This window comes from Eumetopias jubatus, unplaced genomic scaffold (genome assembly GCF_037043125.1).
Source record: "Eumetopias jubatus isolate StellerSeaLion01/CBP00866 unplaced genomic scaffold, mEumJub1_p1.0 scaffold_13, whole genome shotgun sequence".
NCBI lineage: Eukaryota > Metazoa > Chordata > Mammalia > Carnivora > Otariidae > Eumetopias > Eumetopias jubatus.
In genome coordinates this window covers 3,301,094-3,322,999 of record NW_028274819.1, presented here as the reverse complement: position 1 = coordinate 3,322,999, position 21,906 = coordinate 3,301,094, and the positions used below count along the sequence as shown (strand labels likewise).

The following is a 21,906-nucleotide window of genomic DNA, read 5'->3' as shown; positions in this document are numbered from 1 at the left end:
CTACCCTTCCATTCACTGACATCGCCTTCCCATTTCAGTTGGGGGCTGTGAAATGGTAAAATCCCCATGACCCGTGACGGCGTCGAGGTTAAGGGAATGCCGTTCGGCAGCTTCTCTTGTCGGCTTTGAAGTCCATGCTCTGGGACCACCTGGGCGGAGGTAATTTTTTAACAACCCAGACTGATTTATTTTAAAGCCAGGAGGCTCTCAGGATAATACTGCAGAGCCAGGGAGGCGCTGGAGGCACTGGTCAGGAGAGGGCGGATGCAGGGGGCCAGCTGTGCGGGGCCTCAGGAGGATGGCTCTCCTCCTCTGAGCCGGGAGGTGGAGGCCGGGCCAAGAAGAGCTGGGTAACCTAGAGGGGCCTTGGGGTCCATCTGATGTCATGCCGTCTGGACGGAAGCAGAAGGGAGACCCCCACAAGTGTATGTCCACTGCTTGCTACCCCAGCACACGCAGGGTGAAAACAAGACTGACTCTCCGCGGCCGTGGCCTTGCTGGACATAGAGCAGTGCGTCTGTCTTGCTCTGGAAGGGATGTCTCGGTTGTCTGGGCTGCCAAAGCATGGAAGTCAGGCAAGCGGAGGTGCCGTTCTGGGTTCCTTAGGCCCTTGGCCTCCGAATCTGCCCCTTGGTCTGCAGAGCGCAGGCCCCCTGGCCTCGCACGCGGACCCTGCCGCAGCCAGTGAAGGGCACCTGTTCCACCCTGAGAGCTGCTGCACTGGACGGCTGCCGGTAACCGTGACATGGAGGTCGGATCACGCGAAGCCTGGGACGGCTGCCCTCTTGCGGGACGCACACAGTCCCGCTCTCCCTCTCCACCCCGAGGTCTGCCAGCCCTCCCTTGGCATGGAAGGCATTTTCTGGCCTCTAGGCTTTGTATACGCTGTCCCCATGCCTGGCATGCTCCACTCCTGATTTTCTGCACGTCTGGCTTTATTTCTGGTCATTCAGAGGTCACTTCCTTAAGGACTGTCACCTCCTTCCTGTCCATGTTGCCTCGGACTTGTGAACACATCCCTGTTCCTTTGTATCACTTGGTGCGTTTTGGGTTTGTTCATTACTACTTGTCCATTTTCCCCCTTGAGAGTACAGCTCCCCAATGGAGGAGACACCTGGAATGTGTTCCAGTTTGGGGATGAGTCCCGAGGCTCAGCGCAGCACCTGGCACGGGAGAGGTCATCGACAACTCTGCGTCTGCTGCCCAGCTTCCAAGGGCCCAGGCCTCTGTGGCTGTGTATCTCTCCTGCTGCTCTCCACCCTCAGGCCTGGCCCTGGGCTCCTACAAAACAGCAGCTCAGGGACTCCCGGCCAGGGGACTCAGGAGGCCCTGGGCCAGGCTGGGTTTCCAGGCTCAAGGATGGAGTGTCCCATCAGCTTCCCATCTGTGCCCTAGAGTGTGTGGGGGGGCACACTGGGCCACGTGACTTCAAGCAAACCATCAAGTGCTCCACAATGGGGAGAAAAGCACTCCTGCAGAGCCTTCCAATGCCACGAAATCCTCAGGGGTCGTAGCACCAAAGGGCTTTGAAGAGGAAAAAGCCCGTGCATGGGAAGGACATCCTTGCAGCCGTGGAGTGCCTTTACCCGCGCTGTTCTAAGGGCAGTGTGGCTGGCCATCTGCCTGACCGTGAGCTTCCTGGGAAGGGCTGGGGCTCTGCAGACTCCTCGCAGACGCCCTCAGACCACAGATTGCTTTGCTGTGACCCAGACTGACACTCTCTTCAAGTATGAGGTCACTTCTTGGAGAAACCAGGCTTTCCCCAGAGCTGCCTGGTGGCTCCTTCCTTAGTGGGGTGTTCTCAGATGGGGCCGAGGAGGCACCTCCAACGTTGGTACTCAGGCAAGCTGCTCGACGGTGTTCTTGCCAGTGTATTTGTAGTCAAGACACTTCCAGACCCCGAGTCCTCTCTGATTTGGGGGAACAGACAGGAGCTGCGTGGCTCAGGTCAAATTTCATGTCCGGGGGTGAGCGAGGGTCTTGTCCCACCCTGGGCTCTGGTGAGAAGTGAAGAGTCTCACCTCCGTTGCTGAGCAGCACCCAAGGGGGCAGGTAACCCCAAAGGGGTGAGCTCCAACACTCAAGCTCTCTTGGGCGATTGAAACAGTTTCTGTGGAGAGAGGATTTATGCATGTGGTCGCTTTTCGTTCTCCCTAGAGAAACGCCTTTGCTTCTCCCCAGGACGGTGCCCTGCGTGCAGGTCCACGCCTCACACTGCCCAGGGCCACTCCCAGCCGGAGCTCCTGGATGCATTTAAAAGTAGCAGGGAGCCACCCTGGCAGTTGATCTCCAAATGGGCAAATACCCGGGCCTGTCAACCAAGGCAAGACCCAGCAAAGGAGAGGCTTGCCCCCGGGGCACATGTGCGTGCAAGGGGGCAGGCCAGCCCCACCTCGGGTTGCGGCCCAGCAGCTGTCACCCACCTCACCCTTGTCAGCAGCCTCGTGGCCACAGCTGACATCTGCTTCGGGCTTTGCCCGGTGAGGCTGTGAAATTAGCAAAGCCACAGTAGCTGGTGGAGTGCCCAGTGTGGCGCTTGAAGGCGATGACCTTTCTCCTTGTCCTTGGGGCTCAGGGCCATCGGATGCCCAGGCCAACTCAGTGCCACCCTGAGCCGAGAGCCGAGAATAGGACGCCACCCCTGGGTGCTCAGCAGTGCCGGAGGTTGCCTGGTGACTGGCCTGGCCTACCGTCAGCCACCAGGTCACCAAAGAGAAGGGCTCCGGCATGCAGCTGGGCTCAGGCGAGCCACCAAGGCCTGGGGACGGCCTGCCTTCGGCGATCTCAGCCCTGCCGACAGCTTGGGCAGCCGCCCCTTCCTCCCGGGCTGATCCCTGGCTCCTGCAACAGCTCAGGAGTGGAACCCTGAGATGCTCCCTGGGTCGGAAGTTGGGTCTCGGCCTTCTGGCAGGGTACCCCTGGCCACCTGTCCACCTCTCTGACCTTCAGTCTGGTCATGTGCACACGGGAAATAATGGCAGGCCCTGCATCAGTGGTGCCTGTGGGGCGTGGTGCCTAGCGTTTGGGGAGGCCTCGAGAGATGTCGGCTGATGTTCTCATTGTAAGTGAACTGGGTTATAAATAACAGAACAGACCGGAGGTGGCTGTTCTTGGCATCTGAGCATCGCCTGGAGGTGGTCCTGCCGCTGCTCTCGAGAAATCCAACAGGATTCTGCCAGGTGACGTCCGCTCTGAGGCCCCTCCCACCGAGGGAAATGCAGGCGGGGAAGCCCTCGGGACACATGCAGCTTGACACCCACTCTCCCCGCGCCCCCAGGAGCTCACCCAGTTGGGAAGGGAGTGGAGGTGGCGAGCAATCCAGAGGCCCCTGGATTGGGGTGGGAGGGCTCGGGGCAGCAGGTCTTAGGCCCTGAGCAGCTCTTGAGTCATCCCTTCAGACTCTACCGAGCTCAGACACGGGCAACGAGGGGAAGTGGCAGGCCAGGCCCTCAGCCTGAGTCCTGGCTCGGTCTCCCGCTGCGCATGGTATCCAGCCACTCAGCGCCCTGCTTCCCACCTGTGGGGAAGGGGTCCAATCAGTACCTGTTCCCCTGCACTCATGGGCCAGGGTTCTGTAAAATGTGAAGCACTGAAGAGAAAGCATCTTCTTTCTTGTTCTTTCACGTGATGTAGCAGCAAAGAACTGTATTCTCACATACAGGGAAAGGGCAAAACGGGCCAGTTTTAAGATTTTCCTTTCAGACGTTTGAGTATATAATATTTGTAGGTATGCAGGTGCAGATGTCCCCCAGAAATGGTGACTTTTTGCAGACTTTGTTTTCAACTGGAGGTATTATCTGAATGTCACATTTAGTGGATGGAGTGCCGTCCTGCTTCTCTCTACCAAGGCTGGTCGGTCGTCATTTCTCTGAGTGTACTGGGAGCCATCCGAGTAATTTATTTACATCCACACTAAAGGGTAACTGGGAAAACTGGCTCGCGGCCCGCCTCTGCAGGTCCAACCACAGGGGGTGTCGCTGGTTAACGGACTGAAACGTTTGAGTCAAACGCCTGTCCAGAGGGAGCACGAAGACTCGTTAGCCAAAGCGACGAGATCTGGAAGCGGACAGCAGTGCGGGAGGCCAAGGAACAGCCGTGCGGGATAGTGAACGGAGTTGCGTCACGGGGAAGAACGCCCAGCACGGTGAGGGTCTGGGGGAGCAAACCGCTCTGGTGAGAATCACCCCAAAGCTCTAGGTGGAGAGCGAGGGGCCTGCTGTAGAGCATGGCATGCCTCGCCAGAGCCTTCTGGCTCCGGTCAGAAGTGACCCCTCGTATTCTACCCTCAGCTACAACAGCAGCACCGTGAATGCTGCGTGAAACCGTGAATGGTCACCCCCGGCAGATGTGAATGCCCTCTTCCGTGATGCCTGCCTGCTGGGCTGGCGGGGGCGGGGAGGGGGGCATTTCCCTTTGAGCTCACTAGTGAAGCCACAACCTGGCACCTTCCCCAGCTCTCCAACCCGTCAGTGACCGAGGGAAGCGAGAAGGATCCATGCACACTTAACCACACGTTCACACACGCGCCACCGACCCACTCGCTCTCCTTTGGCATAGCTACTCCCTGCAACCAGCTTGGCAGAGCTCAGTTTTGGCTTCTGCGAGGCTCCAGGATGACCTTACAGGGGGTCCTGGCAAAGGTTTGCAGGACATGGAACGACAGGGACCAGAGCTCCTCTCTGGAAGCCACAGCGGGGCTGGCCTTGTGTGGCTGCATTTCACTACAGGTCTTCACTTGGGGAGTGCCGCCTCCTGCCAGGATGTCTGCAGCGTGTGCACTTTGCTGTGCCGGAGTCCAGGAGGGTGGGGTGCAACAGGTGCGGCCAGCACAAAGGCGTTATGGAGTCCCCTCGTCACGTCTGCTCTGGCTGCTCCCCAAGGGCCTTTCCTGGTCGGCCCTGACTGGACGAGGCAGGAAAGCCGGCACAGGGCAGTCTGCGTCTACACCAACTGCGGGACTTACCTTGGCGTGAGGCCGGCAGGCTTGGTTCCTGTGGGTGAATCCAATCCTTCCCCTGGCTTTGCTGATTTCTCTCGGTTCATTTGCTGCAGGATTGAGTTCAACTCACTGATCACGTTTGCCTTCGGGCCCGAGCGAATTGGGCTTCTGACCTCGGAGACGTCCCCCCACAACTTGGAGGTCCTTGGCGGCGTCACCTTCGTGGCCCCAGGCTGGGCGCTGCCCGGTGGCGGCGGGGGTGCCGGGGGAGGGATGACGAAGCTGTCCACGTCCTCCTCCACTAGCGCGTCCTGATAAAGTGCATTGCTTTTGGGAATTATGGGCTTCACTTTTGGCTTCGGAGGTACTGGGGGCTTGTCGACCGTAAATGCTTGCCCATCTGCATAGACTGTGCAGGTGTCCACGCTCTCCCCGCCTTCAGAAGACAGGGTGGACATGCTGGACACTGTGGAGATGGTGCTGGTCGTCTCGAGATGGTGGTCGCTACTGCTCCGGCTGTCCACCTCCTCGATCCCAGAGTCCGTGACCGCGTCAAAGTTCTCGGGGGGCGGCAGGAATGAGGCAGGCAGGCAGTTGGAAAGGCCAGCCGGCTTCTTGCTGTCTGCACAGTTGGCTGGTTGGCTGGGGTTCAACGAAGGGGACGGGGAGGCATCCTGTTTCTTCTGCTTGACCAGGTCCGTGAGAGCGGGGACAGAAGCGATGCGGTCATCGGGGATATCAAAACTGTTTGCAAATTCCAGGGGGGGAGGCAATGGCTCTGTAAAAATAAAATCCTCATCCAGATCCACGGATGCCAGAGGGGGAGGAGGAATGCGGAATGGCAAAATCACCGCCTCCTCCACGGAGCCCGCCGCCACAACGGTCCTGCCGGGCACGGTGGCGGCGGGCTCGGGGCTGGCGGAGATCTGTAAAGCACCTTCGGTTTCGGGAGTGCCTTCTGGCACCTCGGGCAGCGAGTGGTCCGGCTGGGCCTCCACATCGGCTTTCTCTTCTTCTTCCTGCAGCCGGTGGTCGGTGGTGGCTGCGTCCACGGTGTGGACCATCAGCAGGCCGGCTGACCTCTGCTGGGACGTGTCCACGATGTTGATGAGCATGTGCTTCTTGTCCTCGCCCTTCCGGTCCTTGCCCAGCTCCGTCTCGTACTTGTTCTCGGTCTCCTGCCGCCTCAGGGGCCCCCGCGTGTTCTGCCTGGTGACCGGGGGGAAGCCTGCTTCCACGCTGGGCCGCATTTTGGTATCGATGTAGAGAGGTTTGTGGAGGTCGGCCTTGGGGGCCTCCCCCTTGGGGCCCTGTTGGGACTCCTTCATGGCTCGGTCCCTTGCAGACAGCGCCAGGGCCAGCGGGGAGCTGGGGTCCAGCAGCCTGCCTGTGAGCGGGTGGACGTAATTCTCAGGGCCGGCCACGCTGCTGCTCTTGGGGGGCACAGTGGGGCTGCTCTCGGGGCCCTTGGCTTTGGGTGTGGAATTCAGCGGCCTGCCGGCCTCCCCCTGAGCTGCAGCCTCACCGCCACCCACCAAGTGGTTCTCAGGCTCCCTGGGTGGTGCCCCCAAGGTGGGCAGTGACAGTGGCTCAGCGCTTTCCTCCTCGCTGAAGCCGACCTCTTCGGGGAAGTTGGAGGAGCACACCCGGGAGGGGGGTGGCCCCAGACCCACATCCTCGTCCCCCAGGTCCGTGGAGAGGAAGGCCGGGGAGTTCCTCCTGGCTTCCAGCCGCTTCTCCCGGTCGCGGACGGCCCCGGCGATGGCGGCGGCGAAGGGGCTGCTGACGGTCAGACTGTCGTCGGGCCGCAGCTGGCCTGGCTGCTCGGGGGCCTGCGGGTCGATCTCCGTGCTGCTGCCCTGACTGCTCTTCCCGCTGCTGCTGGTGGAGGGCTCCTTCACGATGATGGTCGGGATGGGGATGGAGCACGTCTTCTCAGGGCTGTCCTCCACATTGGACTGCTTCACCAGCATGCCCTTCCGCCGGGCGGGCTTGGCAGGGACGTACACGGCTTTGCTCGCAATCCTCCCCACCTCCGAGTATGGGTTTTCCGGCATCTGGCCCCTCTTGTTGCGGAAGTTGGCCTGGGCGGCAGCGCTGCGGCTGTAGAGGTCCTCGGAGTCCAGGGAGTAGCGGTCCAGCTCCCGCCGGTAGTACATCCCCTTGTCCCTCATCACCGTGGCCACTGTGTCCGAGCGAGCCGCGGGGGGCACCTTGGCAGCGGAGTTCTGATTGAACGCCGGCTTGATGGTCCCGTAGACTCTCGGCGTTGGGGACTTGGGGCAGTTGTAGGTGGTGGGGGACGGGGGCGGGGGGGACGGGGGCACGGACTGCGGTGGGGGGGGGATGTCCTCGGAAGTGTCCGGCATGGACAGGCTTCTGGTGAACTTCAGCATCGGAGGGGCCAGAAATTGCCGCTCTTCCTCCGTTATTCCTGCAAAGGAGAAGGCAGGCTTAAGTTTTAAGCCGTGACACGCCCCACCAAGCTCCTAGGTTTGTGTGACACGCTACGTCTGCACAAGCACAATGAACCACGGTGCACACTTGTTCACGGAACACAGCACAAGCCACCACGCCAAGAGCTTACGTGCCCTATCCGAGCCCCCCCCCCAGGAAAAGACAAAAAACAGGGAAAGGAAAGAAAAAAAAGAGGTGCTCGGAGGCATCGGGTGCGTGCTATCGAGATGTTCTGCATGCAGTGCCCACAGCAGCGGGTGGGAGGCACGTGCGAGGCCGGGCAGGTGCCCGGGGCCACGAGCTGCGTGTGATCACGTGGGCGTGCGTGAACACACCCTGGGGCTGGGCTGGGTCAGCACACATCTGTCCTGTCAGGATCGGCCAGGGCCCTGGGGCTGTTTCTGGCACCTGGGGGCCGTGCTGCCCATCAGAGGCCAGGCCCATGTGACGTGGGCGGGGCTGCTGCTGCGGGGGCGTGAGAGCTGGCCTCGCCTGTGTGACAGGAGCCTGGTCGCCAGGGGACTGGTGGCTTGAGGGTGTTGGCGCTCCCTCAGGAGAACGGCTGTGAGGCAGAGAAGGCCCTTCTGGCTCTTCAGCACGCCCCTGAGGGGATGGGGCCCAGACTGCTCTTTAACGCAAGATACCAACCCCAGCCAGGAGCAGCTTCCAGAGCAAACCCTGGGCCACTGGCCTCAGGAAACTCCCCGGGTCCTAAGGCCCTCTGGGCTGGGCTGAGGGGCCAGGCGCTTTCCACTGTCACCACTAACCCGGGTCAGCATTTGGCTGACTTGGCACAAAGTCAGGCCGTGCCCCAGGACCTGACCTAGTGAAGCAGTGCCTGTTGGGTGTGAATGTGCCGAGGGGCCTGGTGTGGTGATGGTGGACGCCTGGCCTCGCTGGGCCTGGCTCCTCTGTGTGGGTCGATTGGGTAGGGCTTACAGACTCTTTCCGATGGTCTGAGATATCGAAACATCAACAGAAGGCACTCCAGGAAATGGGAAGCAGACACAGACACAGACAGGTGGGAGGGACTCGGGTCTCACACTGGGGTCATGCAGGGGCTCAAAGAGGTAACAGAATGAATTGCTTTGAATCAAAAACAACTTTTAGGACAAACTACAATAATTTATTCCAATGAAAATTTCCATTCGATAAGGGTATTCTCAATTTAACGTACTCCTGTGGGAGGGTATTTGGGCATCAAACAGACGGATTGCTAAAAGGCCTTCCTCTTGACCATTTGCTACACGTGAGTTGCCTGACAGCGATGTTCCCAAGGAGTAATAATTTAAGAATACACCTTATAGAGTAAGAACAGGGGTTGCATTCAGATCACAGATTCCAAACCATAAGGTTCACTAACCTGATAGAAAGATTCTGCTGTCTGACAGGAGGAAATCAATTGTTATTAACCAGGTACAGAGCCAGGGACCCAATATGGCGTCTCCGCTAGTCTGCAGTGGCCCTGCGCGCCTGGGAGGGCGGGTTTCAGGAGCCAGATGGCACCTCCACCAGGGTCACTACCGTCTAGTCACTGCTGTGAGCCACCTCACACTGACAAAGGAGCCAGGCCCCCAAACAGCAGTGTAGGGGGTACTTTCAGAAGTCACCCCGTGGTGTTCCCCAAGGGCCAGCCTGGGATGGCTGGGTCCGCCGGTGTCCCTTCACTGGCCCAGCTCCTCTGAGAATTTACGTGGTAAAGACAGTGCTGGAGTATCTCACAAAGGGGCTGCCTGGCAGGCTCACAGTCACTTCGCCTGGAAACGTCAGTAGGTGTCACTGGGACATTAACAAGGAGGTATGCAACTTTCCACAACACACCGTACATTGGTTTGTCCGAGTTCTAGAACCCGGCCCCACCACCCTCGGAAGTGTGTCCACCAGGCTGGCTTGCCCTGTGAAACGTGGCAGTTTCATTCCGGGCAATGTGGGTAACGTGGGGATTGCACTGAGCAGGGGACCCCCTCCACCTGCCACTCTGATCCCCATGGGGGCAAGGGAGGGGGCTTCCCGGACCACCCCGGTCTGCCCTCTGCCTCCCTCCTGACACGTGCCCTCTCACCCTGCTGGTGTTAGCACAGATGACGTGCTTGCAAGGCTGGATTTTGTTCCAGCAGGTTAGAAGGGTTCCAGTCTGCTGGGGCATTCGGAGGCCCCCGGTGGGTGGGCCTCGGGGGTGGCTCTGCCTGGGGGCTCTGAGGACTTCTCTGAGAGCCAGGGGCAATCTCTGTGGGTACAGGCCATGCTTCTTACCTATTGATTTCTGCCTTCGCATCGTACCTCGGGGGAGGCCCAGAAAAGGGCCTTTTGGGCTCCCGGGAACCGTGGGTGTCATCACGGCGATCCCCTGTCGTTCATACACGGACTGCAAACCAGAGAGCCCAGAGTGAGGTGGGCCCCGACCAGCACCACCTGTGGCCACCAGGCCCAGGGGGTGTCACAGCAGCCCTGGGCAGCAGGCACCTGTCACCCGGCTTCCCGTGCTGCTCCCAGCAGCCGAGGCTAACAGGATGCACCAGCTTCAAGGACCCAGAAGAGGCTCTCCCTGAACATTGCTCACTGGCTCCTGCCCTCTAAATGCCCTATCGGTTGAGCCGTGGTCTGGCCAACCAGCCCGAGAGAGGGGGCCAGGGCCATTGCTGTGTAGGGGAACGCACCCAGAGGCTGGTGGAGCAGGAGCCTCTGTCTTCCTCCACAGGCCAGGTGCTGGTGTGAGTGAGCCAGCTGCTGGTAGGCCGGCCCAGCAGGAACCTAGGGCTTACCGCCTTCACTTAGGAAGCAGATTCCTGTGCAGCCCCCACCCAACCTGCCACTTCCCTGCACGGGGCTGCCGGCTTGCCGCCCCCCCCCCCCCCACCATGGCATCGGAGGGGGACTCCCGAGTCTGGGGGAAATGGGTGCAAGCTCTTGTGCATCTTGTGCTCAGACCCCAGAGGGTCTTCCTACCCACCCCATCTCCCCTGGGCTTGGGGCATCTGCCTGGCTCTCTGGGACCCGAGGCTGGGCTGGAGGGTGTCAGGGCCCGGGAGGCAGGGGCTTGAGATGCAGCCAGAGGCTGCAAACAAGGCAGGCAGTGAGGATGGTGGGCAGGGCCTGGGGGAGGGTGGGCCCATGAGGTTGCCCAGAGCTTATGGGAGCCTCTCCCCACTGGGGTTCTGGAGATGATGGGGTTCGCAGGGTGAGCATGTCCACTGTCATTGCTAGCAGTTGCCTCTGTTTTAACGTGTGTCACACGAAGCTATCCTATCCAGCCGGCAGTGTTTACGGGGGAAACCAAGTGACTCAATGTGAGGTGGGTTCCGAGAAGGTACTAAGGAATTCTGACCGGGACACTCAGACCTGCCGCCAGGCAGAGACAGAGTGCAGGTGGCCAAGTCCCGGAGATGGTGAGGAGCACCCTGCCTGCACAGCCTGGAGCCCGTGAGCTGCCACCGCCCAGATGGCCCGCCCGCCATCCCTCAGGGCACAGCCACTCACGTTCATGTCCGAGACGGACGGGAAGCACCGGCTGGTGGGCCGCTGCTTGATGGTGGCCACCCTGGACTCCATGGCCACGTTATCAGCAGCGCGGGATGGCTTGGAGGCCGGGACTATCTCCTCGGGTTTATCTGCAACGTGAACATGATGTGGTAACAGGTGTCAGTGGTGAAACCCCTGAAACAACCAGGGGCCTGCGTCTGGTGAGGTGCCCGCCACATGTGCGCAGCCATTTCTGGGCTCTGGCCTTGACCATGCAAGCGGGTGCACGGCACCACGGCGTGGAGCTCGCATGCGTCGGTCTGCCACATGCACTCAACACCGTCACCCCCCGGGAGGCGCACGCGGACAAGACAGGGGACTAGACCCTCAGTGACACAGCCTTGGCCCCCGCGGCCCCAAACTCCCCGAAAGTCACGTCTTCACTGGAGCCACTCGATTCGTGCTGATGGGACTTAACTCTTGACTGTGTCAACTAAACCAATGTTTGGAATCTTTTTAAGAGCTCAGAGGCATGGCTCCTTTGTAACCAGATGCAGTTGTCGGGGTGTAAGGCCCAAGGCCCAGGGCTGGAGGCAGTGGGTGCAGCCACCTGGGCCATGCCGGCCACTCGGGGGTTCAGCTTGGGGGTCAGCTCGGGAGGCCGCTCAGGAGGCTGAGCCCGCACTGCCTGGGCGAGACCTGATTTCCCAACAGTACCACATTCTCATTTCTTTGTGAAAAAGAAAGTCAAGGGTTAGTTATGAGTGATTCTGACAAAAACTTAAGAAAATTTTAAAACTTAAAACATTAACTTTTTTGGAAAACTTGAAAACTTCAGCACATCCCAGAATTGCCTTGACGCCCTGGCTTTATCTGGAGGATGCCCAAGACCCTGCAGAGCAAGGGTCCTCAGTGGGGTGGGCCCCGGCTGCCCTTCCAAGAAGACCATGGCTGGGTTAGCATGAAGCCGGTGTGAGGGGAGCCTGGTGGGAACAGCCCGTTTTGGAGCTGGGCACAGCACTCTCCTTGTTCCCCCAAGGCTATCCAGGCCACAAGCCCAAGGCCTCCTAGCATCCCCAACCCTTTCTGGGGTCTGGTGACTCCCCGCAAAGTACATGCTGTTGCAAAGACCCAGGCCCCGAGCCGTGAGGTCAGCACGTGGGTGTTGGAGCAGACAGGAGCTCCGGGCATCAAGTCCATCCCATTGGGTGGGATAGCCACTTGTAACGGGGACTTCCAAAGAGGAGCTAGCCCCCTGGAAAAGCCCCCCAGAGCCCCAACTCTCTCAGAGCCCCAGACCAGGGAGGGGGTGTATGGGGCGGGGGGACCAGGGCCACCCCAGCCTCCCAGAGCACCCACAGGTAGGAGTCTGACATCTGCTGGTAGCTGCTCACAAAGCTCCTAATTCCAGAGCTGCATCCTGGGTCAGGGGTCAGCAAACTACGGCCCTGGGGTCAAATCCTGCCCGCCGTTCTTGATCTGTGCAGACTGCTTATATTTTTAAGAGGCTATTAAAAGGAGGGGAAGGAGAATGTGCCACAGAGAGCCTGTGGCCTGCAAAGCCTGAAACTCTCACTGTCTGGAAAATGCCTGTGCCTGGCTAGGACCCTGCCCCAGTTCACATGTCACTGAGCCGCGGGCACAGGATTCAGGCGGAGGAGCTTCAGGGAGGCTGCCCCCCGATATGTGCAGGGTCACGCCTGCCTCTCCCACGTGAAGGGAGGACCCGCTCTTTCCCTCCGTCCTGCCCTGCTGTCCAGGCTGGCCTGCCAAGGGCATCTCCTGCTCCTCGTGGGTGCTGGGGATGCTAGTAAGCGTCGGCCCCTTAGAGAGAGTTGGTCAGCGACACGTGCCGCTCTGGGTCACTGTGTCCTCCTCACGGCCCCCAGAGCCGTCCTTCCCTCCTCACCTGTGCTCAGGGCCACAGAGGCGCCACTCACCCCGCCTCTCATGGCTGCTGCCCCTTTCTCTCCTGTCCTCCCCTTCGCTGGGTCTCTGTCCCTGCTGCTGTGCTGGGCTGGGCACACCCCACGACCCCAGAAAGCTGCTTCCTCCAGGAAGCCGTCCCCTCTCTGATCTGGGCCAGGATTCCTTCCATGGCTGGGGTCTAACTCGCTTCTGTGCAGAGCCCCTGATGCTGCCTCGCCAGCCGGGCCACACTCCCTTGACCATGGCTCAGGGGCCTCCCGCGGCGGTGCTCTGGTGGCACTTGGTTAGCCTCCTTGGTCCTCATGGCTGTGCCTGGAAGCCACGGCCCTCGAGGAGGCTCAGTTTGCTTCTGCTCAGGTGCAGGGAGTCGGGTGTCCACGGAGCTGGGAGCCCGTCTGTGGGTCCAGCCTTCGATGCAGCACACGCAGCTCGGGTCGCTCCTCACGGGGGCCTCCGGGACATGGAGCCCAGCACATCCTGTGGGAGGCCCTGCAGGTGGAGCGCTGGCTGTGCCATCGGCCGTCGGGCAGGGAGCCTGGGGTGGGATGCTGTCCTGGGATGCAGAGCTAACCAGCAGCATCTTGGAGAGCCTCCTGTTTCTAGTTGTTGCTTTGGTTTGAACCCCCTTCCCCCTGCATGCTGTGGGTCTGCCGCGTGGTACTGGAGTACCATCTGGGTCTTCACTCGCCCCGAATACACAGGCTGTGATCGTGGAGCTTCTGGGCACGTGGCAGACACCCTAAAAACATGCCTTGAATGCTGGGCGTACACAGGTGAGGCCAAGGTCCCATGATAACAATGGTCCCTGGCGGAAGTTGTAAATGCCTCATTTCTCACCCTGATGAGAACCCGAAACAACCTGGATCTGAGATGCTGAAGGTCATGCAGTTAAAAACCGGGGACCAGGTGGTGGGAGCTGGGGCTCCAGTTGGTGGGAGCTGGGGCTCCAGTTGGGGTCATCCAGCCTCTCCGCCCCCCACCTTGGGCCAGGGGTGCTGAGCCCTGGTGGGCAGTGGAGATCTAGGATTGTCATCAGAATTGTGGAGAAGCCCGGGCACTGTCCACACCACACTCACCCGCGACGAGAGGCCACCTTGTGTGGATAGCCTTGTCTTGGTTGGACACCTTGGCCTTCCTGCCTCCACCCAAATGTTCTTTGGAGCCAGAACAGCAGAGCGTCTTGGCTCGTGGGGGGTAAGGCTGAAAGGTCCTGCTGCTGCTTCGGTGAGAGCCACTTAGCATGGTTTGTGTGATTCGAAGGGAGAGAGACACTTCCCCAAGGGGCCTGCGTCCCCTCCTGGCTCCGGTCTCAGAGGGAGCCTGCCCGCCTGACTCAGGACCACTCAGCCCCCGTCTCTGAGGGCTTGTTTATCAGAACATGAGCCATGGCTGCGAGGCTCTAAGGATTATTGTGTTTCATCTACAAAAGCCAGGGTTTGGGTCTCTATTCAGGGGCTCCAGATGAAAAGGATTTATGAGTCCAGTCCTCTGCAGTCCTAAAATGAAATACTCTATGGCTGAAAACAACTTTCTAAGCAAACTTGCGGTCTGTTTGGAGGACAGGGGTGATGCTCACTGTCCATCAAGTGCAAGCTTCCTGGCAAGGGGACGAGCGTGCTCTAGGCGGGGGGTGGTGGATTTGGCAGCACGGTGAGGTCACCCGTGGGAACCAGAGCAGGGACTCCCCGCCGCCCTGCCCAGGAGCACACGCTTGGCTGCAGGCAGGCTTCAACACAAGGCATCCAGTGCGCCCCGAGGCCTCCCGCTGCAGAAACCCATGCCCCACGAGCCAGACCTCGGGGTGAGACCCTGAGCAGGAGTTCCTCCGCAAGAGGAAAACACAACCACCACCAGCTGCAGGGGCTGGGAGCAGCAGCTGTGGCCAGCTGGGCCCCCTCTGGCTCAGTCTCCCCAGGAGGCAGGGAGGCGTGGGGACAGCCGCTCTGACCCCAGCGGGCTATTGCTAGCCCGAGGGCCTGCAGGAGTCCCCCGCCTTCCAAAGGACGGGCCTGTGGGTGTAGCCAGAGGCGCCAGCAGGCCGGGAGGCCGCGGTGAGGCCGGTCCCACCACCCGGTCTGGTTTGCACCCTGAGCTGCCCGGGGATGGGGGCTCTCCTGGTGGCCTGTTCACCCTAGTGCCCACGAGCACACTGGGGACTAGGGCAAGTCTTGGAAAACACTGGAGGATAAAAGCAAGGGGTTCTCGAGACAAGGAGCTGGAAACTGCCTGCAGCCAAAGCAGGCGTCAGCCTGGAGGGGCCAGGGCTGGGGGCTTCTCACTGCTGTGACAGTTTCCTGGAACTGAAATTTATTCTCCATCAGTCTGGAAGCCAGAATCCCCAAATCAAGGTGTCGGCAGGGTGGTTCCTCCTGGAGGCTCCGGGGGAGGATCCTTCTCGCCTCTTCACGGTTCTGGGGCTCCAAGCATTCATTCCTGGCCCCTCCAACCTCTGCCGCTATGGCCTCCTCTGTGTGTGTCTGACTTTACCTCTCCTGTGAGGTCACGGTCATTGGGTCAGGGCCCAGCCCAGTCCAGTATGGCCTCATCACAAGTACATCGGCAAAGGCCCTGTTTCCAGATAGCTAGACGTAGATTTGGGGGGACACTCTTCAACCAGTATGATGTAAAGGCCTAGTTTCTCCTGATGTACACGGCTCCTCAGGAGTGTGGGGAATGCTTCTGAGGAGGTGAGCCCAATCACCCGGAAGAGAGCGGCAGGGGCATTGTGGTGGGGGGCAGGAGCTTCTCTGTAAGTCCACCGATGTCTGATGCTCCTCACTGCGTGAGGCCGGACTGTCCTCTCCTTCACTGCAGTGAAGGGCTGGGCCTGTCAGCCGGCATGGGCCCCTGGAGCCCTGCAGTGCACCCCATAGTTCCCCTGGGAGCTGGGTGGGTCATGGCCTCTGGGCCCTCTGGGGTCTTGCGTGCACACCAGCCTCCTGCTCTGGCCAGGTTCAGGAAATAGGAGGGAGGGGCACTCAATCTCGAATTGCGTCCAGTCTTCTCTGCTGTTCAAAGCAGGGAGGGTCCCTTGCCTGTCCTCTGTGTTGATTCTGCTCTGGGCCATGATGGCCACAGGATTGTGACTTGTCTTTTCCCTCAGTCCGGGGTGTCTGGCTGCTGGAGGCGCCGCTGAGGGAGGAGGGTGAGTGGATGGGGCCTGGGGGGTGCAGGCCACGGGCACGCCCCGGACAGGGCCTTGGCCAGCTCTGTTACACAGTGCAGCTCCTGGGATCTGGCGCTGGGAGGTCTTCTTCAGGATGGCGTGGCACACAGTGGGGCGATGGCCTTGGATCAAAGGGGCGCTAAGGGACAGATGCAGTTCCAGGAAGCTTTCTGTGTCCTGGGCACCCACCCACCACATGGCTGACGCAGTGACCGATCCGGGAAAGGCCACTAGGAGTTTCCCGGGCAGCCCCTGGGGGTGGGGGGTGGAGGCCAGGGAGGGGAGAAAGGAGGTGCTCTTACTTGGCACTCCAGGACCCACGCTCCTGCCCCCAGATGCTGCCTCGGATTCTAAGACCCACCCCTTGATTTCAGCATTCAGAATACCGTCTTGTGTCTTTGCCTCAGTGCCAAAGGTCACGTGATAGGGTCCACTCTGCGCTCTCCCCGACCCCCAAAAGCAGTTTTGAAATTCTTATGCTTCTCTCAGTTGTTGGGGTTAGTTGTCTCTAGCAGCCAGGTGAGAAACATCCTAAAATGTGGATGCTGGGGAAGGAGGGGCCTGAGTCCATCAGGGCCCTCGTGGGGCAGGTGTCTCTGCTGTTCACAGCACGGCGACCGCCCCCCACCCCATGCCTGTTGCCAGCTCAAGCATAGCAGGCACGGCGCAGGCCTCTGGGAGAGCCAGGGGCTTTCCGGGCGCTCGAGGGGGGCGGCCCCTGCCCCCACCCCCAGCAGTGGCGGCCAGCAGTCAGGGGTCCAGCCCTCCATCCGGTGCCAGGGGCTCCACTGGCCTGCACCCCGACCACCTGTGTGTGGCCGTGGGCTGGACACAGTATAGAGGCTGCCGGCCAGTGGGGCCGGCCCGGCCGTGACAGCCTGAGGGTCCCGCGGCCTTCACAGTCATGACGATGACACAGCTCTGGGGGAAAGCACAAGACGCTGTGGGGAGAGGAACCACGACGGGAGAAGCGAAGCAGACGGGACAGACTGAGACGGGACGTGGTCCGGAGCTGGGCCCCTCGGCAGGCCCCGGCACAGGGAGGACACAACGCAGGGTCACGGCATCTAGACGCCACGCCGACAGCCACAGAGGGGTTCTCTTCCGGAGGGTATGTGGGCGGGGGCTGGGGACAGACACCGGGCTCGCCCCTTACCCTTCTTCTTCCGGATGGAGGCTTGCAAACAGAAAGGGGAGCGTGAGTCTGGAGATGGCAGTGCTCCTCCACGGCCTGGCTCGGGGGCTGGGAAGCCTCACCCTCACCCGCAGCTCACGGTGGGGTGGGGGGTGGGCAGACACGGGAGGCCAGGATGTCTAGAGAGCTGCATTTATGGCTTTCCCAGGAGCCCGGGGACGAGGTGACCTGCTCCGTCGACACGCCCCGCTGGTAAACCTGCTTCCTGGCTATGGATGAGGCACTGTCCCAGGGCGTCCTTCCTGCTGCGCTCCCTGCCCCCGCCCCTCCAGCACTGTGCCAACGTGGCAGGTGAGTGAGAATGGGAGCTGACGGCAGGAGGAGCCCCACGACCCCGTACGGGGGGGAGAAAGGCCGCGAGACACTGTGGCCCCTTGGAGAAGGCAGGGTGGCATGTGCTGTCCGGTTTTAATGGATGGGCAACGGTTCTGTTGTCATCCCCACCGGTACAGGCCAGGTGTGGGGAGATGGTCAGGCTTTCCTGGGGGCCAGAAGAAGAGGGGCTTGTCGGGGGCTACCCGTTCTCGGCAGGAGGTGGGCAGTACCGTGGCAGGGGTGCTGATTTCTAGAAGGCTAGGCCTCAGTGACCGGTGGGGGGTGCTAGCTGGGAGGCCGTTGGGGCCCGGGGAAGGACCATTTGGCTGTAGCACCGCACCCACCGTGGATGGAGGAGACCCCCCCCCGCCCCCGGCGCTGAGAATGCTGTGAAGAAGGGCTGCTCTGTCCTTTCTGGGGTGAGGGTCCAAAAGGTCTCCCCATGAAGGCTGGGATCAGGTGGGAGTGATGTCCTGTTCAACACCAGTGAGGGGTGCTCAGACGTCACCCCGCTGGGCCAGCCGGGCCCGAGGGACAGGTTCCCTGCACAAGTGCACAGGTGCTCACCCTCTAGCACCTAGCGAGGCCCTCTCTGCATGCTCTGCACAGTGAGCCTGTCAGCCCACTCGCCACTTCCGTGTGGTCAGAGCCAGCCTCCTTCCAAATGTGTCCCTGGGCTCCATGGTGACGCCCAGGCATGACATTTAAGCAGCATCTGGGCGGCCCACACCGGCTCCAGGGTCCTCCCTCTCCCAGCAGCCACCAGTGCCACTGGACCCAGGGCCCACGAGGCTCTGCACGCTCTTCCCTGTCTATCCGACAGGGCCAATGGCTCCAGCCCTCCTGCTCCTTGCAGACTTTCTAGAACACGCCAGGAGCTCCCTACCCCTGGTGTGCAGCCTGCCAGGCCTGCCAGCCCTACCACTATCTACGCAAACCCCCGGGACGCTGCTTTCTGGTCTGAGCCGTGCATGGAGCACCAGTGAGGCAGATTTCGGTGGGGGGGCGGCTAGACAGCAGGGGAGCTGTTTGGGGGATGCTGTGGGGCAGCTTACCTTTATCCACTAGTGAGAGGCCCAAAAATTCAAAACAAAACAATGTTAGATGAGCCGAAAAGAGGTAAAGGCAAAACTAGTAACCACCCCCAAAGCCAGCAAGATTCCCACGGAGATGCCAACGTGGGAGCCGCCCGCACACAGGGACCTGACGCCATTCCTGGGTGTCAGGGGCAGAGACCGGGGCAAGCAAGCAAGCAAAGGCCATGCACGGCCTGAGGCTGCGCAGAGGCCGGTTCCACTGCGTCCCAGGTGCTGGCAACAGCGCGGGGCTGGGCGGGCCAGACGGGCGACTCTTACCGAGCTCCTCCAGCTCCGAGGTCATGGACTTGGAGCGCAGGGTGAGGGCCGTGGTTGGAGCACGCTTGGGAGGCGGGGGAGCTTGAGGGGCAGATGGGAGAGACAGGTGTGAGAACCCGGCCAGGATGCTGCCCGCCCCACCCCCACGCTTCCAGCACAACCTGGGAGCCAGCGGCCCTGAGCCTGCAGGGAAGGCGGGCAGGCGGGCGTCCCCCCGAGGAGGGGAAGCAGCAGTGGTCACCCACTGAGGCTCCACTGGGGCCGCGATGGGTCGGGACCACTCTGCCCTCCCTGAGTGAGCACAAGTCCTCGGAGGGGAGGCCGGTACAGCTCTATCGGCGCTGGGCCTGCTGGTGCCTAAGGGGACTGATGGTCCCGGCAGCCTTGCGGCCCCTCCCTGGCTGCCCCCCCTCCCATCACGGCAAGGACATGGGCCTCGCACGTGTCCTGTGGCCCCCCAGACCTGGGGCTGCTGAGCACAGCTTTGCTTGCTGCCACCTCTGTCCAGTGGGCAAGCCCACAGTCCTCTCTCAACCTCCCTTGTGGCTTCTTTCCCTCCTCTTGGAGGACCCGCCCCCCAGCGGGAGGAGATGTGGGGGACACCTGAGTGTGTCCAAGCATAGGAGGCTGGAGAGCAGGGGCGGGGTGGGGCGGGCACCTTTCTTCCTGGCGGTGTCGTCCGGGTCGAGATTCCTGGTCACCGTGACCACCTTGAGGACGAGGTGGTTCCCTCCCTGGCGGATCATGTTCACCACCTGCCGATGGCCGACTTTGACAACATTCTCGTTGTTCACCTGCAGGAAGACAGGGGCTGTGGGTGAGGGGCCTCGTGCGCTGAAGGGAACAGCACCTGCCCGCCTCCCCCACCCCCCCGGGGCAGCAGCAGCCCTGCCTCCTGACGGATGGATGGACGGACGGACAGTCAGCAGGCTGACAGCATGAAACCACTGTGGCTTTGGAACCAAAGGTGCTTTTAGGGGGACCAGAGGGAGGCCGCTGTGAGGGCTGCAGGCCACCTGACCGCAGCCAGGGGGCCCACCGTGCCGTGCGGGGCAGTTTCCAGCAGTTGGGTGGCCAGGACGCACTCTCATCTCACCCGAGGGCACTGAAGTGCTCACTCTGGCAGGCCTGGGGGAAAGTTCCTGGCCGCCAGCCACATGCGAAAAGCCAGACAGGAGATTTCCAGGGTCCCGGGGTGTGGCCCTACTGCTTTCCATTTTCACACTTAAGAGGAAACACTAATTGTTTCTCACATATTTTGGGAACACACATCACACTAAAACGGCCCATTTCCTCTGGGTGCTCCCTCCTGCCGGGGAGGCTGGAAAAGGCATAAAAGCTTGGCTGACAAGGCGCTAAGGGCCATGGTCCCCGCCCTGCTCATCCAGGGACCCCAGATGAGGCCCCCACTGTGGCCACTCTGGTGTTCACTGAGCTCCTGGCCATGGCCTGCCCCTTGATTTCCATCTGTCCCCATGGCATCGGCAGGCAGAGGCGGGACTGAACACCCCCAGAGCTAGGCCCAGAGGCAGACCTGCTTTGTCTGCTCCAATCATCACTGCCGGCCAGGGAATGAAGACAGGGTGGACCGGGTGGGTGAGAGCACAGAAAGAGGAGGGATCTCGGGCGTTTGGGCTCCATGCCTCCAGTCCGCTGACCTGGACCTCTCCTGGGGGTGCTGTGGTACCTGCCATCCCCACAGCATCCAGGGTGAGCACCAGGCACGGAGGGGTGGCACAGGGAGCGAACCCACAGATGGCGGAGTTCATGACCACCCCGTGCACTGTCCTCCAAGAAAGAAAAGCCCCCGACTGCAAAGAACAAGTGAGAAGAACCCGATACCCGCCCTCCCGCCCCCCGCCGGCAACCGATGTCTCCATGTTGCCATACTTGCTCCTGCTGTGGATTCCCTAAAAACCTTTCAAGTGCAAGGTCGCCTCAAGCAGAGATGTTATCAGGCTTGGTGACTTCTCACTGTCCTCATACCCATGCAACCAGGTCTGCACACCAACAACGGGCACACTCTTCCCGGGGAGCCTCGGAGTACCCAGCAGGGGGACTCGGGGGAGGGGGGCACATTGTAGCCATTCTGGGCCTCTTGTACGTGCCCCAGAGAACTGACTGTTGCTCATTCATTCACTCATCCACCACTCTTGCTCAGAGCACCCACTAAAAGCCAGGACATAAGGGGTGATCCTGGCGGGTGGTCTGTCTCTGCCCCCTCATGGGGGGTTGACCACACATGTCAGTGAACAAGTGTGACTCCAGCTGTGCCGAGTGCCACCTAAGACAACAGGTCCAGGCAGGAGGGGATGGGGGGCCCAGGCACGGGCCAAGGGAGCCCCTCTGCAGGAGGATGGGTGCCCTCAGTGCCCCGGGCCCTGCCTCCTTCCACCTGCAGGGAAGCGTCTTCGCCTTCAGCAGTCCTATCTGGAAAATCCCAGGTGTTCCTCCTCAGGCTGGGCACCCAAAGGTGGGAAGTGCACTCCCAGCTGCTTCTGCTTCCCAGTGAGGACAAGTGTGGCACCTGCTCCGGGAAAAAAGGACCAGCTTCTCAAGCCTGCTCTGATGGTGGGCCCCTTATGCCCTCCTTTCCCCCACGCATCCTTCCCTCAACCAGCCCCATCTTAAGTTCCCATCCTGCTTTGGATGGAGTCCTTCCCCCAGAGCGAGAAACGTACCAAGGTCAGAGCCATGGGCTGTGTGGCTCCGGGCCTTTGTGGACAGGTGCATGGCTGAGCACTCTGACAGTGAGGGCATGGGGTGCCAAGTGCGTGTGTTGTGATGCCTACAAATTCCCTCCTGTCAGAAGCACAGGCAAAGGCACGAGGCAGCACCATTCAACTTGGAACCCACAAGACCAGGACCAAAGGAAGGACGGGACACTCAGCTACATTCTACTTCCCAGCACAGGGCGCCCAGAACAAGAGCAGAGCCCTGCTTTAGAATTTCCCAGCCTCAGAATTCAGTTTATCCCACAATGGGACTTTGGAACCAGCTACTGGCCCTAAAACAGATGTTCTGAACTGCGTGTGTGGTGACAGGAGCCTCAGAGACAGAGCAGGTGAAATGGTTGCTGCTTCCTCAGATG

The 21,906-nt window shown here is 60.9% G+C and overlaps 1 protein-coding gene across 13 annotated transcripts in view; it reads right to left on the bottom strand.

Annotated features, from left to right (window-relative positions):
- SHANK2 (SH3 and multiple ankyrin repeat domains 2) overlaps positions 1 to 21,906 on the bottom strand; it is a 427,977-nt gene that overhangs the window by 5,200 nt on the left and 400,871 nt on the right. For 3 of the 13 annotated variants that reach the window (XM_088018083.1, XM_088018085.1, XM_088018087.1), the window contains 5 exons: positions 19,474 to 19,609; positions 18,816 to 18,896; positions 10,874 to 11,004; positions 9,650 to 9,761; positions 4,964 to 7,373 (listed from right to left, as the gene is read on the bottom strand). In XM_088018083.1, the coding sequence (XP_087874209.1) occupies positions 4,964 to 7,373; positions 9,650 to 9,761; positions 10,874 to 11,004; positions 18,816 to 18,896; positions 19,474 to 19,609 (2,870 nt within the window). Of the gene's footprint in view, positions 1 to 4,963; positions 7,374 to 8,759; positions 8,781 to 9,649; positions 9,762 to 10,873; positions 11,005 to 17,106; positions 17,128 to 18,515; positions 18,541 to 18,815; positions 18,897 to 19,473; positions 19,610 to 21,906 lie in introns of all 13 variants that reach the window. The other 10 variants (XM_028118280.2, XM_088018089.1, XM_088018084.1 and 7 more) reach the window with 7 other exon arrangements.